The 13,188-nt window shown below is 33.0% G+C and overlaps 1 protein-coding gene and 1 long non-coding RNA gene across 5 annotated transcripts; both read right to left on the bottom strand.

Annotated features, from left to right (window-relative positions):
• Positions 1 to 124: 124 nt before the first annotated feature.
• On the bottom strand, positions 125 to 1,465 carry LOC140806936 (uncharacterized). Its single transcript, XR_012112601.1, has 3 exons — positions 800 to 1,465; positions 620 to 710; positions 125 to 408 (listed from the first exon to the last, which is right to left on the bottom strand). It is a non-coding gene; the product is annotated as an uncharacterized lncRNA (long non-coding RNA).
• A 1,123-nt stretch (positions 1,466 to 2,588) lies between these two features.
• On the bottom strand, positions 2,589 to 12,141 carry LOC140807078 (dihydrolipoyllysine-residue acetyltransferase component 1 of pyruvate dehydrogenase complex, mitochondrial-like). 4 transcript variants are annotated; one of them, XM_073163748.1, is made up of 26 exons: positions 11,939 to 12,141; positions 10,780 to 10,827; positions 10,179 to 10,230; positions 10,069 to 10,102; positions 9,194 to 9,243; positions 9,051 to 9,095; positions 8,816 to 8,889; positions 8,430 to 8,499; positions 7,895 to 8,083; positions 7,773 to 7,817; positions 7,576 to 7,649; positions 7,430 to 7,499; positions 6,901 to 7,299; positions 6,560 to 6,620; positions 6,429 to 6,473; positions 6,271 to 6,354; positions 5,561 to 5,637; positions 5,423 to 5,485; positions 4,873 to 4,943; positions 4,711 to 4,771; positions 4,394 to 4,480; positions 3,844 to 3,914; positions 3,683 to 3,743; positions 3,388 to 3,448; positions 3,218 to 3,298; positions 2,589 to 2,777 (listed from the first exon to the last, which is right to left on the bottom strand). In XM_073163748.1, the coding sequence occupies exons 1-26, from the start codon at positions 12,037 to 12,039 to the stop codon at positions 2,719 to 2,721; spliced, it is 2,133 nt and encodes a 710-aa protein (XP_073019849.1). In that variant the 5' UTR covers positions 12,040 to 12,141; the 3' UTR covers positions 2,589 to 2,718. The 4 variants fall into 4 exon arrangements, with proteins under 4 accessions (XP_073019849.1, XP_073019852.1, XP_073019850.1 ...); XM_073163751.1 differs by lacking the exon at positions 11,939 to 12,141 and adding an exon at positions 11,047 to 11,922; XM_073163749.1 differs by lacking the exons at positions 10,780 to 10,827; positions 11,939 to 12,141 and adding an exon at positions 10,429 to 10,493.
• Positions 12,142 to 13,188: the final 1,047 nt, after the last annotated feature.

Genomic DNA, 13,188 nt, shown 5'->3' with positions numbered 1-13,188 from the left:
TAGTGATGATATTTATGATTACTGTTGTCCATGCTTGTGGCTACTCTTCTCTAAACAAGATACAAATCATTGCAACTATAAATTGGGTGCAATATGTTAACTAATATCTAATATAGCATGAAATGAGTGTCTTCGGGTCCAACAGCTCCATTTTCGTCGAGAAATGGCTGTTCTATCGGTTTAGGTTTGATTAAGTAGGTTTCACTTGTCTGCATTATTGTCTAGTTTTTTTGAAAGAATTGCACTGTTTCTTCCTGTAAAGTAAATTCATGGTGCCTCCGGAAAGCGTAACTCTGCTGGACCAGGACCGAGAATGCCTTTCTGCTCGGAAATCTTGCCCAGTCCCCAAGTTGGTTCAGTCTGCACAATCTTTTCTTCATCTCGCCTACCGATGCCTTGCCATTCTCTCTACGCCATAAAAAATAACCATGGTTAGTATGGCAATGAAAATCTGGTCGTCCAGAGTATGCATCAAAAGATTTCAGGGCTATGCTCGACTAAAAGAGCACATTTTTTAGAAAATATTTGCTAAAAATGAAAGCTAAAGGCGCATGGATTAATAGACCAATTGCTGCTGAGAGCCACTCTTATTATATAATTCTTAATATAAGAAACTCACCTCATCCGGAGTGTAGTTTCCATCTTCCATCAACGGAGTCGTAAGAGGAGGGGCGATATCTGGATCAGGCTTTTGAAAAGATGAATGTGGTCTGTAAACAGAGGATTCACAGATAAGTTCAAAGAAAATACAGAAAGCTCACTTCCGAGGTAATAATCCAGTGTGGAGCGATACAATCACCCAAAATGCCGTATGTTCTGGGAAGAAGCCTTGGATCAGTAAGGTTTGGACCAGAATCCATCAACAACCATGCCAATTGTGCTCTGACAAGCCAAGCTAAGTAGTACGTCAGTCATTTCACCAAAGTAATACATCTGAGAGACTTCATTCGACAGTTTAAAACTGGAGAAAGAATATCTGCTTGGAACACTTCATATACCATAATTAAATGTATTAAAATTCAAGAAAAGAAGAATCCATGCATATTTTTCATCCTTCCTCGTTAGACATCCTAGATTTGCCGAGCTACAAGAAATAACTGTGTTTTCCAAGCACTTGATATTCAACTTATACTAATGTATCAATAATCCCACAGAATAAATGCAATCCAGATTAGTCAAATTTGTGACACGCTTTCCGCTTTTGTTGACCTTCTGTAACCATACAAGCACATAGAGAAAAAAAACAAAGATTACAACGTTTAAGATAAATATGTTACCTGTTGTCCTCATAAAATTCAGTCAGGTTTTGTATCTCTACATACTCAAGACCAGCCTCTCTAGCCAACCTGATATCAGAATTCTCCACACTAAAACAAGAAATATCATAGATTAACTGGCAAATAAGCAATTTCAGGACATGATTTTTAATTGGGTGTCCGTTTGCAGCCATCTACATCAAGCTAGTTCGAAAATTAACGTTCAAAAAATTGAAATACTTAATATTATATAAAAATATTTATATTTTATTTAATATTATAGAGAGTTGTGAGAATTAAATATATAAAAATAATACGAAACTATAACAAAAATTAATAAAATGATATAACTAATGCAAGCACCTAAATGCAGTTTATATTTTCAAGGGACATCAAATTCGAATTTGAATATTTTTTAAAAAAATTAAAAATCATATCAAATTTGAATTTTTTTTAAAAAAAATTAAAAATCACAACAAATTCAAATTTGAATTTTTTTTAAAAAAATTAAAAATCATATCAAATTCAAATTTGAATTTTTTTTTAAAAAATTAAAAATTAAAAATCATAACAAATTCAAATTTGAATTTTTTAAAAAAAAATTAAAAATCATATCAAATTCAAATTTGAATTTTTTAAAAAAAAAATAAAAATCATATATATATATATATATATATATATATATATATATAAATATATTTGTTTTCAAATTTTTCATTTTTTGGCTGATTGTTTATTTAATAATTTTTATTTTAATATCACGGGAAATTTTGAATTATAGAATTGATTTTGTGATTTTTGATTTATGATTTATACAAATTAATGTAATATTCAATAATAATAAAATATGATCAAAAAAATGTTGCTTAATTCTTAATAATTAAATAGTCTGGTAACAACCATGATTTTTTAAATTCATTCTAGTATTTTCAATTAATATGTAAGCTATAATATTTTTATACAAAATTATATTCACACAATAATAAATAATATTATTTTCACATGTATATTGTCAATTTAAAAAGAATGTTACATGTTAATCAATTGATGTATTTTAAAAAATTTACAAACATACATATAAACCCACATATATACACATGTAAGAATTAAACGATTTAACTTTTAAATAAGTAAATTTATTTATTAATATAAATATTAAAAATAATTTCAAACTGAATATGTTATATATGTCAATTAATTATTGGTTCAAAGAAATCAATAAAAAAATCACATGTTATAGTTGAGTACAAAATTTATAAAATTTTATAATAAAAAAATTCACAAAAGTCTATAAAAATATTGCAAAAAAGTCTACATAAATCCACATAAATCTGTTTATAAATCTGTGAGATTCTATAAAAGTCAATAAAAATTTATCAAATCCATAAAAATCTATCATTTAAAAAAGTCATTAAAAGTCATCAAAAGTCTGAATTGAATACACCCCGCAACGTTGACGCCATCACAAAAGAAGTATTCTAATATCGCTGAAATTTGATCGAAGTGCCGTCATGAAGCTGCCTGTAAAAACAGATTACTTGCAATAAAGCCAATTGGAATCCAGAACACATAGAAACTGACATCGGAATAGAATTATAAATGACAATTGCATTGGAGTTGCAATTTTTGGTCGGTATTCTTGAAGAATAAATTCCCCGAGTCACCATTCTCTCAGGCCACTGATGTAAAAGAAAATGATTCCAGAAAAGCAGAGAACTAGAAGAGAAAGGCCTTCGTTCAAATGTTCCTCAAGGAATGATTACACGTGATTGGTTTAGTGTGTTTAGGCATTCTCTTGGAGAGCTGAAGGCACTAGCTGCTTAAATGCACCAAAATATTCATAATTTACCGGGTGCCAACTTTTATGGTGTTTTAACATGTATGGTTGGGAACGAGGTTTAAAGAAGTTGGGGGAGGCATCACATAATAAAATAAAGTTTAATCCGCTCTATATCAAGTACCTCCGACTTTTCCATCAAAAACACGATGATCTGCAGACAATGTTAGACTCATTTTTGTCACAACAGCAGGCTTCTCAGTTCCTGAAAGCGAAGAAAATCAAAGTTCAAAGTCAGCCAGTAATGGTTAAGTTAAAATAGCACATGTTGGACATTACACACAAACAGATTACCATCATCTCCAATAACTGGTTCAACAACTTGATTGCCCCTACCAACAGCAAGAATGCCAGCCTTCAAGAAGGAAATTAGTCAACTCTCACCACCGCTTACACAATCTATTTGATAATTCCAAGAGCTACCGGGAGAGAAATATAAACTTTTAGTCCCAAATTTACAATCTGAACGACATCATTCTTATTTGGGCTCATAGTTCAGGCAAGTTTCTCTTTGTGATTGTCGGGACATGCATGTGTGCAGGTGGGTGTATGTGTGTGAGAGAGAGAGAGAGAGAGAGAGAGAGAGAACCTGTGGAGGATTTATGATTGCACAAAAGTGATCTACAGGAAACATCCCCAAATTTGAGATGCTGCATGAAGAAGGGAAAAAAACATCAATAAAGAAACAAAAAATGGAGTATTCAACAAAAAAAAAAAAAAGATATTCGAACAAGGATAAGGTGAAGCCACCTGAATGTGCCACCTTGAAACTCATTGGGCTTAAGCTTTCCCGTTCTTGCTTTTTCAGCAAGTTCTTTGACCTTTAGACACAATTAGAAACAGAATTTTTTTAGCATAGAACAAAAATAAAATCACAAACGTAAATATTTCATGGAATGACGAGACATTTAAATACCTAAAGATATAGAATTTAGGAATATTGTAAATAATGTGAAAGTCATGAAGTTAGAAAAACAAGTAATAATGCATAAGGAAGAGCACGCAGTTGAAAAATTAATACCTAAATCTTAGGGTAAACATTTATTAGAAATGACCAATCAGTTTAACACAAAGTAAAATGCTTAGAGAATTGACTTGAATCTGATAGAGTAACTGAACGATATCAAACAACTGAACTTGAAGTACAGCATCACAAACAACACAAATTGATAGTATCCGCCTGATTCAATGTAATCTTATCCTTCAAAGAGCACAATGATGCCGTCTTAGACCAATTGCAGCAAGTCATCCTTTCACTGGCATATGAAATTGAAGCAACTTCAAACTTATTTCAACATACCTCTGAGGAAATGGATGATATAGACTTTTGATCAGCATTTCTAAGGATTGGAGTCATCAAGCCCCTACCAACAGCAAGAATGCCAGCCTTCAAGAAGGAAATTAGTCAACTCTCACCACCGCTTACACAATCTATTTGATAATTCCAAGAGCTACCGGGAGAGAAATATAAACTTTTAGTCCCAAATTTACAATCTGAACGACATCATTCTTATTTGGGCTCATAGTTCAGGCAAGTTTCTCTTTGTGATTGTCGGGACATGCATGTGTGCAGGTGGGTGTGTGTGTGTGAGAGAGAGAGAGAGAGAGAGAGAGAACCTGTGGAGGATTTATGATTGCACAAAAGTGATCTACAGGAAACATCCCCAAATTTGAGATGCTGCATGAAGAAGGGAAAAAAACATCAATAAAGAAACAAAAAATGGAGTATTCAACAAAAAAAAAAAAAAAGATATTCGAACAAGGATAAGGTGAAGCCACCTGAATGTGCCACCTTGAAACTCATTGGGCTTAAGCTTTCCCGTTCTTGCTTTTTCAGCAAGTTCTTTGACCTTTAGACACAATTAGAAACAGAATTTTTTTAGCATAGAACAAAAATAAAATCACAAACGTAAATATTTCATGGAATGACGAGACATTTAAATACCTAAAGATATAGAATTTAGGAATATTGTAAATAATGTGAAAGTCATGAAGTTAGAAAAACAAGTAATAATGCATAAGGAAGAGCACGCAGTTGAAAAATTAATACCTAAATCTTAGGGTAAACATTTATTAGAAATGACCAATCAGTTTAACACAAAGTAAAATGCTTAGAGAATTGACTTGAATCTGATAGAGTAACTGAACGATATCAAACAACTGAACTTGAAGTACAGCATCACAAACAACACAAATTGATAGTATCCGCCTGATTCAATGTAATCTTATCCTTCAAAGAGCACAATGATGCCGTCTTAGACCAATTGCAGCAAGTCATCCTTTCACTGGCATATGAAATTGAAGCAACTTCAAACTTATTTCAACATACCTCTGAGGAAATGGATGATATAGACTTTTGATCAGCATTTCTAAGGATTGGAGTCATCAAGCCCTGGAATTCGTGAAAAGATAATGAGAACAAGGTTTCCATAATAGAGAAAAAAGAGAATGATGTTGCACGGATTACCTTCTCTGTTGCTACTGCAATGGACATATCAATTGAGTCACGTAATATTATTTCACCTTTCCCAGCATCCCAGTAAGCTGCATATTTATTAAATATTGAGCACATAATCTGATAAGTGAACTAAAAGTAGAAATAGAAGAAGGCACTCAATTTTCAAAGACGGACTTTTATCCTTGCACGCCAAGAAACAAAATAGGTAAAGTTTATTTACATCCATATCCTTAATCACTCAAACTTGTATAATTATATCAACAGAATTACTCAAACAAATGATTCATAATTGATATCTGATCCAAATTTAACTTATTACATCCAAACTAACTCAAATTAAGACTAAATTAGCTGTTTTTTTTTTAAAAAAATAACTTCTAGAGGACTTGAGTCAATAATGACAAGGATCGAGAGAACAATTGTATGCATTAACCTATGACGAAAGATGCGGAAATTTAAAAAGAGAGTGCAACATGTATTTACTTTTCAATCATTACTGCCATATGAGCTTACAATTTAAAATTATGTAACCATCAGGCACTCTATTTTTTGTGTATCTACTCTAGTCCAAGGAAGTAAGGGTATGGAAGAAGTTTTCACAGTCAGCCAACAGATGAGTGGGAGATGATTCCGACTTGAGGCTAGAAGCAATGTTTCATTACGGTCTTCAACACAACCAATTAAAACTTGAACCAGTTTGTCAACATGAAAACCCATACCATTTGCTTCTGGTACATTTTTCAATGCAACTGCAACCGCTTTGATGACAATATCATTCACTGAAACTTTAACATCATATTTTGCTGCAACACAATGTAAATTAGATAACTCAACTTTAATGGTGTCTTTAACGAGGCAAAGAGATAGAAGTCTCTACCTTTAAGCTCCTTTCTGAAGGATAGAAGAGGATCCAGAATAACATCTAAAGCAACAATCAAGGTAAGCATCACAATGGTAATGTAATAATTAAAGTTGAATGCACATATATCTTTCTTGGAAGTTTGAAACCTGTTGATAAATATAAATGGGGTGTGGATTGTTTAGATTCCAATAAACGTGTTGCTATCACCTGCATATAAGCGAAGAGAACATGTTTTTGTGCTATCAGCAAAAGAGTGTTACAAAGAGTGAAAATAATGAGTGTTTTAAGAACTCCTCTAAACAAAAGCTTAAGTTACAAAGATGACATCACATGAATTTTTTTTCATTTATTTATAATATTAAAGTTTATGACATGATGTGCACCACGAACTTTGATGTTTATCGCATTTACTAGATCCTTCACAGAAAAACTAAAAAATACTAACCAAGGGCCACATGGTACCAAAGTAAATAAACTGTACACGTACCTTGCGAATTTGACTATTCGGAAGATCTTTATAAGCATCTGTCTGCTGTACAATGGATTTTAATCCTACTGATGTGGAGGAAGAAGTTTGAGGTTGAGTTGTAGGTGATGGAGAACTCTTCTGAGATTCAGAGATTTTGGTAGATCCTTTGCCAGATTTCATTGCAGCCAAAACGTCACCCTTCAACAAAGTACCACGAGGACCAGACGCTGCTATTAAAGATGTATCCAGTCCGTGCTCTGCAATTAGTATCTTTGCAGCAGGACTAATCCGATTAAAACTTGTTTTCTCCATTTCGATGTTCTTTGAAGTGCTTTTTGGAACAGGCTTTTCATCTTTGACACTCGAACCACCATTAACAGATGTCTTTACAGCTTCAATATCATTTGGATCCTCAACCTTGAAAGACAAGTAAGCAATTCTTATGAGAATTATGATTATTCACTAATGCCATAATAAAAAAATATTACACGGCATATGTTTAGGGAAAAAGGAGAGATTGGTCCAAGTTCACTGAAGTATAACTTACAGTTACTGCAATAGGCTGGCCCACAGCAACATCTTTTGACCCTTCTGCAACCAATATTTTGGCCAGGAACCTGCATATCCAACATAGTCAACTGAAAATGAAATCCTTCATCAACTTGATCATAGTAAAGTCAATATTTTCATTACCCTTCTTCAAGACTTTCAAATTCAAGGGTTGCTTTGTCTGTTTCTATTTCACAAATAACATCGCCAACCTCGATCTGTACTGAGCAAAAGTATAAAAGCAACCAAAAAACAGATGCATCATGCACGTAAATATTATAAATTGTAGAACAGTTTGCCACAGAGAAATTAATAGACCGACATAAAATCGAAAAACTGACCTTATCACCTTCTTTTTTCCTCCATTTTGCAATATTTCCCTGGTTCTGTAAAGCAACCAAAATATCTTCAGCAATGATGAAAATAGCAAAGCAATACAATATATAGACATTTGACTTCCTACCATGGTTGGTGACAATGCTGGCATTTCAAGCACAATGTGAGGAGGAAGTTCAGAAGGGCTGATGTCAGCAGAGCTCGATTGTTGTGTGTTGTCTCCAGGAGTCAAATTTTGTTCACTAGATGTTTTATCTTGAACTTCTGACCCACTAACAGTTGCGGGAATATTCCCCATAGCATCTGGATCCTCAACCTAGTCATCCAACTCAAACTCATCACACTAGATGATGCCAACAACATTGATAAGAAATCAAAATGATCAACGAAAACAGGGAATATGAGTGTAGTTATATCTTAAGAAAAAGTTTGGGAAGACAAATAAACCGCTAAGAACCTTCATCACCAAAATATTGACAAACGAAAAGAGGTGGACTTTGCTGGCATGGATTGGAGAGAAAGGATCACAATGGTAAACTTTTTCAGATGAGCTAAGCTCAGCAATCATATACTATAGTCTTCAAAAAAAAATTACCATGAAAAAAACAGGACAATGAAAAGCTTTGATTCTGTTATGCACAGAATAGATAAAAAAAACTTACAGTAATTGCTATAGGTTGACCCACTGGAACATCCTTTGCGCCCTCAGGAACCAGGATCTTAGCCAGAAACCTGAAAGTCATTTTCCAACATGGGACCACATGAGAACCATGATATCCACCAACCAGTTAAATGTTCTATCCTATATGACTTCCATAATAAGAATACTAACAAAAATAGAATTGACAGCTTAGTTTGCATGAGAAAAGTATCTCAGTGTAAACATTATAACAGCAAAATAGAAATATATAAATCCTGACATGTGTTGCTAGACCAAGAGAATTTTCAAGATAAGATACTTGAGATTAATTAATCTACTATCAAAAACATTTCGTCATGACTAACATCCTATCATAAGAGAAAAAATAAAGTAAATCATATTATTTACCCTTCTTCAAGACTTTCAAACTCCAGGGTAGCTTTGTCTGTTTCTATTTCACAAATCACATCACCCACTTCTATCTAAAGGATCATATAAAAAAGTTAATGTCAATTATATTTATTTGAATACCATTCACAGTAAAGCCTTCCTTCTATCAAAACATTCTTATTTTATGTGTGTGAGATTATAAGTCCAGATTAACAAACTGTCCCTACTAATAGAGTTTCTTAATGAAACTGGCCTTATCTCCCTCTTTCTTCCTCCACTTTGCGATGTTACCTTGGCTCTGAAAAAACGTGGACATGCATGTGAGATCTAAACATGCCAACACATTTTCATATGAAAAGTCAAAACTAAATTTTGGCTGCCTCAGGATTAATTCACCATTGTAGGCGACAAAGCTGGCATCTGAAGCACAATATGATCAGGAACCTCTGCAATAATAAAAAAAAATCTTACCGAACTGCTTGAGAAAAAAATTCACATCGAGTAGTAATAAAACTCCAGCAAGCAAGTCCAACATCTTTCTTCTACATGTTTTATAGGTTGATGGCTCCCAAAGTACTGTTCAACTAACTGAATGTAGATTATATGTCCTTAAATGACTTTGATGAGCTTCAATAACTTTTCTGCTCCTCGTCGCCATGATGCTACCTAATCTCCATTTTTTTTCATTTTCACATCTTAAGGGAGTAGCTGTTAGAGAAAGTCCCACCATTCCTAAGTTGACCATCTTAAGCATGTGATGAAATGCCAAGATTCACAAGCTGTAATATTATTTGTACCTTTCAGCACAGAGTTGAGACTCTGGTATCTCAACAATCAAGGGGAAAGACTTACCAACTGTACTTCCACCACAGATATACTGTAGAAAAAGATATTTTGATATAAAGCAAGTCTGCATGCTCATAGCCAAGAAACTAAAAAAAAGACACTTGGAGACACGTACAAAAACAAACATGAGTAGAAAAGGAAGTTCAGACATCTTTCCCTTTTCAAGCTCAAATATCAAGTTTGGTGCCAATCCCAAGTGTTCCAGTTATTAAAAAGACTCTAAGTAATACGTTTAAATATCTGAAGAACAAATACTCAATGTGGACAGTATATATTTGACATGAAATTACGAGTTAATAGAAAAAGATAAGTAGAACACTATCTATCACAAAAATGAGCTTATCAAAATGCAAACAATCCATTTCTCACTAAAAACTTCTCAAAGAGATATATATGGCAAGGTTCGATGCTGAATCGAAAAGTACCTGATGATGAATAATATCTGACACCAAGTTGTAGCTGTAAAATCCTCATGTTGTTAGAAAAAGAACATGCAGGTGAAACATGTATCATAAGTACTAGTTTTATAACCAACCTTAAGGCCAGAAGGAATATAATGAACCCTGTCGCCCACTGAAAAAGATGTCCTGTGGAATTTCATCATGAGCGAATGGGAATGTCATTGTTCAATTTATTTGATCAACACTAAAAAAAACTGTTTGATCACAGTATATTCCCCGATCGATGTCACTATTCAAGGTAGATGGAGGGTAATGGAAGGAAGTTTAGGGCTAAAGGGGGGAATTTAGCAACCCCAATTGTTTTAATACAGGACTTTTCATCACCTTATCTTATGATGCTGGTAAGCCTCTCTGAGGTAGACCTCAGACGTCATGTTGGATTGAGTTGAGAACATAGAGCTGACTAGCTAAAGATATGCCAAGATAGAATATGAAAAGAGTGACCTAACCAAGTGATAACCATTTAGATGTCTAAGATTATCACACCAGATAATCATTTAATCACAAACTCATATCAACTTCCTTAATGTCAAAAAATTGTACTCGAGTTATTAGATTACCATATTTAAAAAAGGAAAAAAATCAACAAATAAAATCTCCAGGTTATAGCTTGGGTTATAGCATTGATAAACAATTGAGACCAAAATGATAAATATGAGGTCTGTAGATGCAAACCTCAAGCAAGTGGTCTCAGCATCAATACCTTGATTTAACCCCCTACATCTGCATCATCAGTAGTTTTATATTGAGACAATATTTAAAAAGATCAAATTGATAATTTATCCATTAAAAATAAAATCAAGAGACAAATACAAAGCAAGCATTGGAAATCACATTACGCAACTTTAAGTGAAGAGAAATGACAAAGTGAAGGATTTTCCTTTTACATATCAGAAATTATTAATCTACATAGAACTAGATGGTCTAAAGAGTGTAACTAACCATGCATAACAAACCATGGTCAGGGAGGCAGGAATCCCTGGTCAGTGTCGAGAGCTCGAGAAATGCCCAGTTTTAGCGAGTATACTACTTGTCATCCAAAATAACTTCCTAATACTCCATATTCTTCAATGAATTTTGGAGTTCGTTATTTAATTTTTATCAGGTAAAACGGTATCAAAGGAAATTCAGGCCCCAACAAAAAGAATAAAAGAGAGAAGCAATAAAAAAATTTCAAACATAGCGATTCAAATGTCATTACAACAGCAACCACACCAAATCACAAGCATTTTAGTGTTTGCAAGTAATTACATAAAAGTGAATTTATATTGCAAAGTCCACAAACTTAGTGTAATAGGATAGCTCACAGTAGCATTTTCTCAGAACCAAGGAACTATAAAAAGGAGAGAAACTTGTGGAATGAACTTGATGTTTAGCGATCCCAATATCGTAGAGCAACTAGTCAGAATGGAGGACAAAGACAGAACCTGAGGTCCCATGACCCAAATTGGATTTGTGAAAAATCTTAATCTTCCCTCGACCCTTCCTATCCCCTGGAAAAATCTCAATTCCAAGAACCAAGCAAGAAGGTTGGACCAGGAGTGTGGTCGTTGGGCTATTCAACGTGTATAAGGTGAAACTAGCATTTTGGCGTAAACAACACAAAATTTTATCTTTTTTTTTCTTTAGCTAGAGACTCCCATAGTCGACCACTAGGCCTCCCTGTTTCATACTTCTCAAGTAGACCAACATTTCTCTCGATATTTTTTTACCATTCATCCAGCCACCAGAATTTGAATATTCGCCATCAAAGAGCTAAATCAGATCAAACTTCACAAGACCGTTGACACAAACACACTAGATAGATCCAAATATACAGAGACGAAGAAGTTACCGATTGAGCGATGGATGAGCGGAGGAAAAGGTGATAAAACGTGCCCTGAAGAGAGAAGGAGCTCGGAAGATCGCCGGATTTCTAAGCCTGGATAATGCCATTGATCATCAGACGTGCTTCGACGTTTCTTCAATTCCTTTTCATTTCTTCGGCTCGTGGTTGCAAGTTCTAATTGCACCTACGGAACTTTTCTTTCCTTTCTATTTTTTTTTTTAAAACGTGTATATATATATATATATAATTTTGATATATTCATCTACTGTACTTACATTCGTGCACACCAATCATATATCACTCATTTATCGCATGTGATGAATTATATTCAAATCTATATACCTATAAAAGTGTGGATGAAGGACATTATTTTCCAATTGTGCAATGACAAAATTAACCTTCTATTCACACTTCAAGATTAGAATGTAACTCCTATATTAATTTTATCAAATAACTCATCTTTATACTACATTTATTTAATATGCATTTCTTTACATATGTTGATTTATTTAACAAGAAAATAATAGTCATCAATGTTAGTCTACGAAATATCGACGGCTTGAATTTTAATTTGGAAAACAATTTTGAAAGTAAGTTATATAAGTTCTTATAAATCGTCTAATATGATAGGAAATTAAGCTCAGATAAATAACAAAATGATTTAAATTATTTTTTAGAAAATCATATTTTTTTAATTTTTATAATATAATTGAAATTACGTGCAACGCACGTGCATCATGTTAGTTATATATCAAATAGATGAATGACATCTCATTGATACACATAGTGAGTGAATAACATATCGAATATATATATATATATATATATATATATATATATATATATATATATATATATATATAATGTCTCCTTGTATTGAAATTATATAATTCAATTATACATGGAAAATATTTTTTAAAAATTTATTATTCTATTTCAAGATTTAAAAAATAATAAATAAAATTGTGAAAATAAAAGCGTTAGATATGTACATGGCACGTGGCGATTTGGCCATTTATTTTCGGTACGTGGTTGGCTCTTTGAAAGGTTTGGAAAGGTGAATTTGAATACGAATTCTCCATTACTCCTTTGTCACACTAAAATTCATTTTTTGACATATGAATTGTTATAAATAATTTAATTGTTATGAATTATCGATAAATTGAAAAAATCGATACAATTATTATCATAAATGATTTAATCCACACACGATCAAACTAAAAGATCAATTTTACTCGAATGAAATTGTTTTAAAT

Source organism: Primulina eburnea, chromosome 12 (assembly GCF_022965805.1).
Source record: "Primulina eburnea isolate SZY01 chromosome 12, ASM2296580v1, whole genome shotgun sequence".
Classification (NCBI taxonomy): domain Eukaryota; kingdom Viridiplantae; phylum Streptophyta; class Magnoliopsida; order Lamiales; family Gesneriaceae; genus Primulina; species Primulina eburnea.
The sequence above is the reverse complement of the archived record's forward strand: the minus strand, read 5'-3'. Positions and strand labels throughout refer to the sequence as shown.

Excerpts from the sequence above, each read along its gene's own strand:
- LOC140807078 (XM_073163748.1), bottom strand. The coding sequence starts at position 12,039 with ATGGCATTATCCAGGCTTAGAAATCCGGCGATCTTCCGAGCTCCTTCT. Across the intron at positions 10,231-10,779 it reads GCTGAGACCACTTGCTTGAG|GACATCTTTTTCAGTGGGCG; the intron begins GTTTGCATCTAC and ends GAAATTCCACAG. Across the intron at positions 9,096-9,193 it reads CAGCTTTGTCGCCTACAATG|AGCCAAGGTAACATCGCAAA; the intron begins GTGAATTAATCC and ends ACGTTTTTTCAG.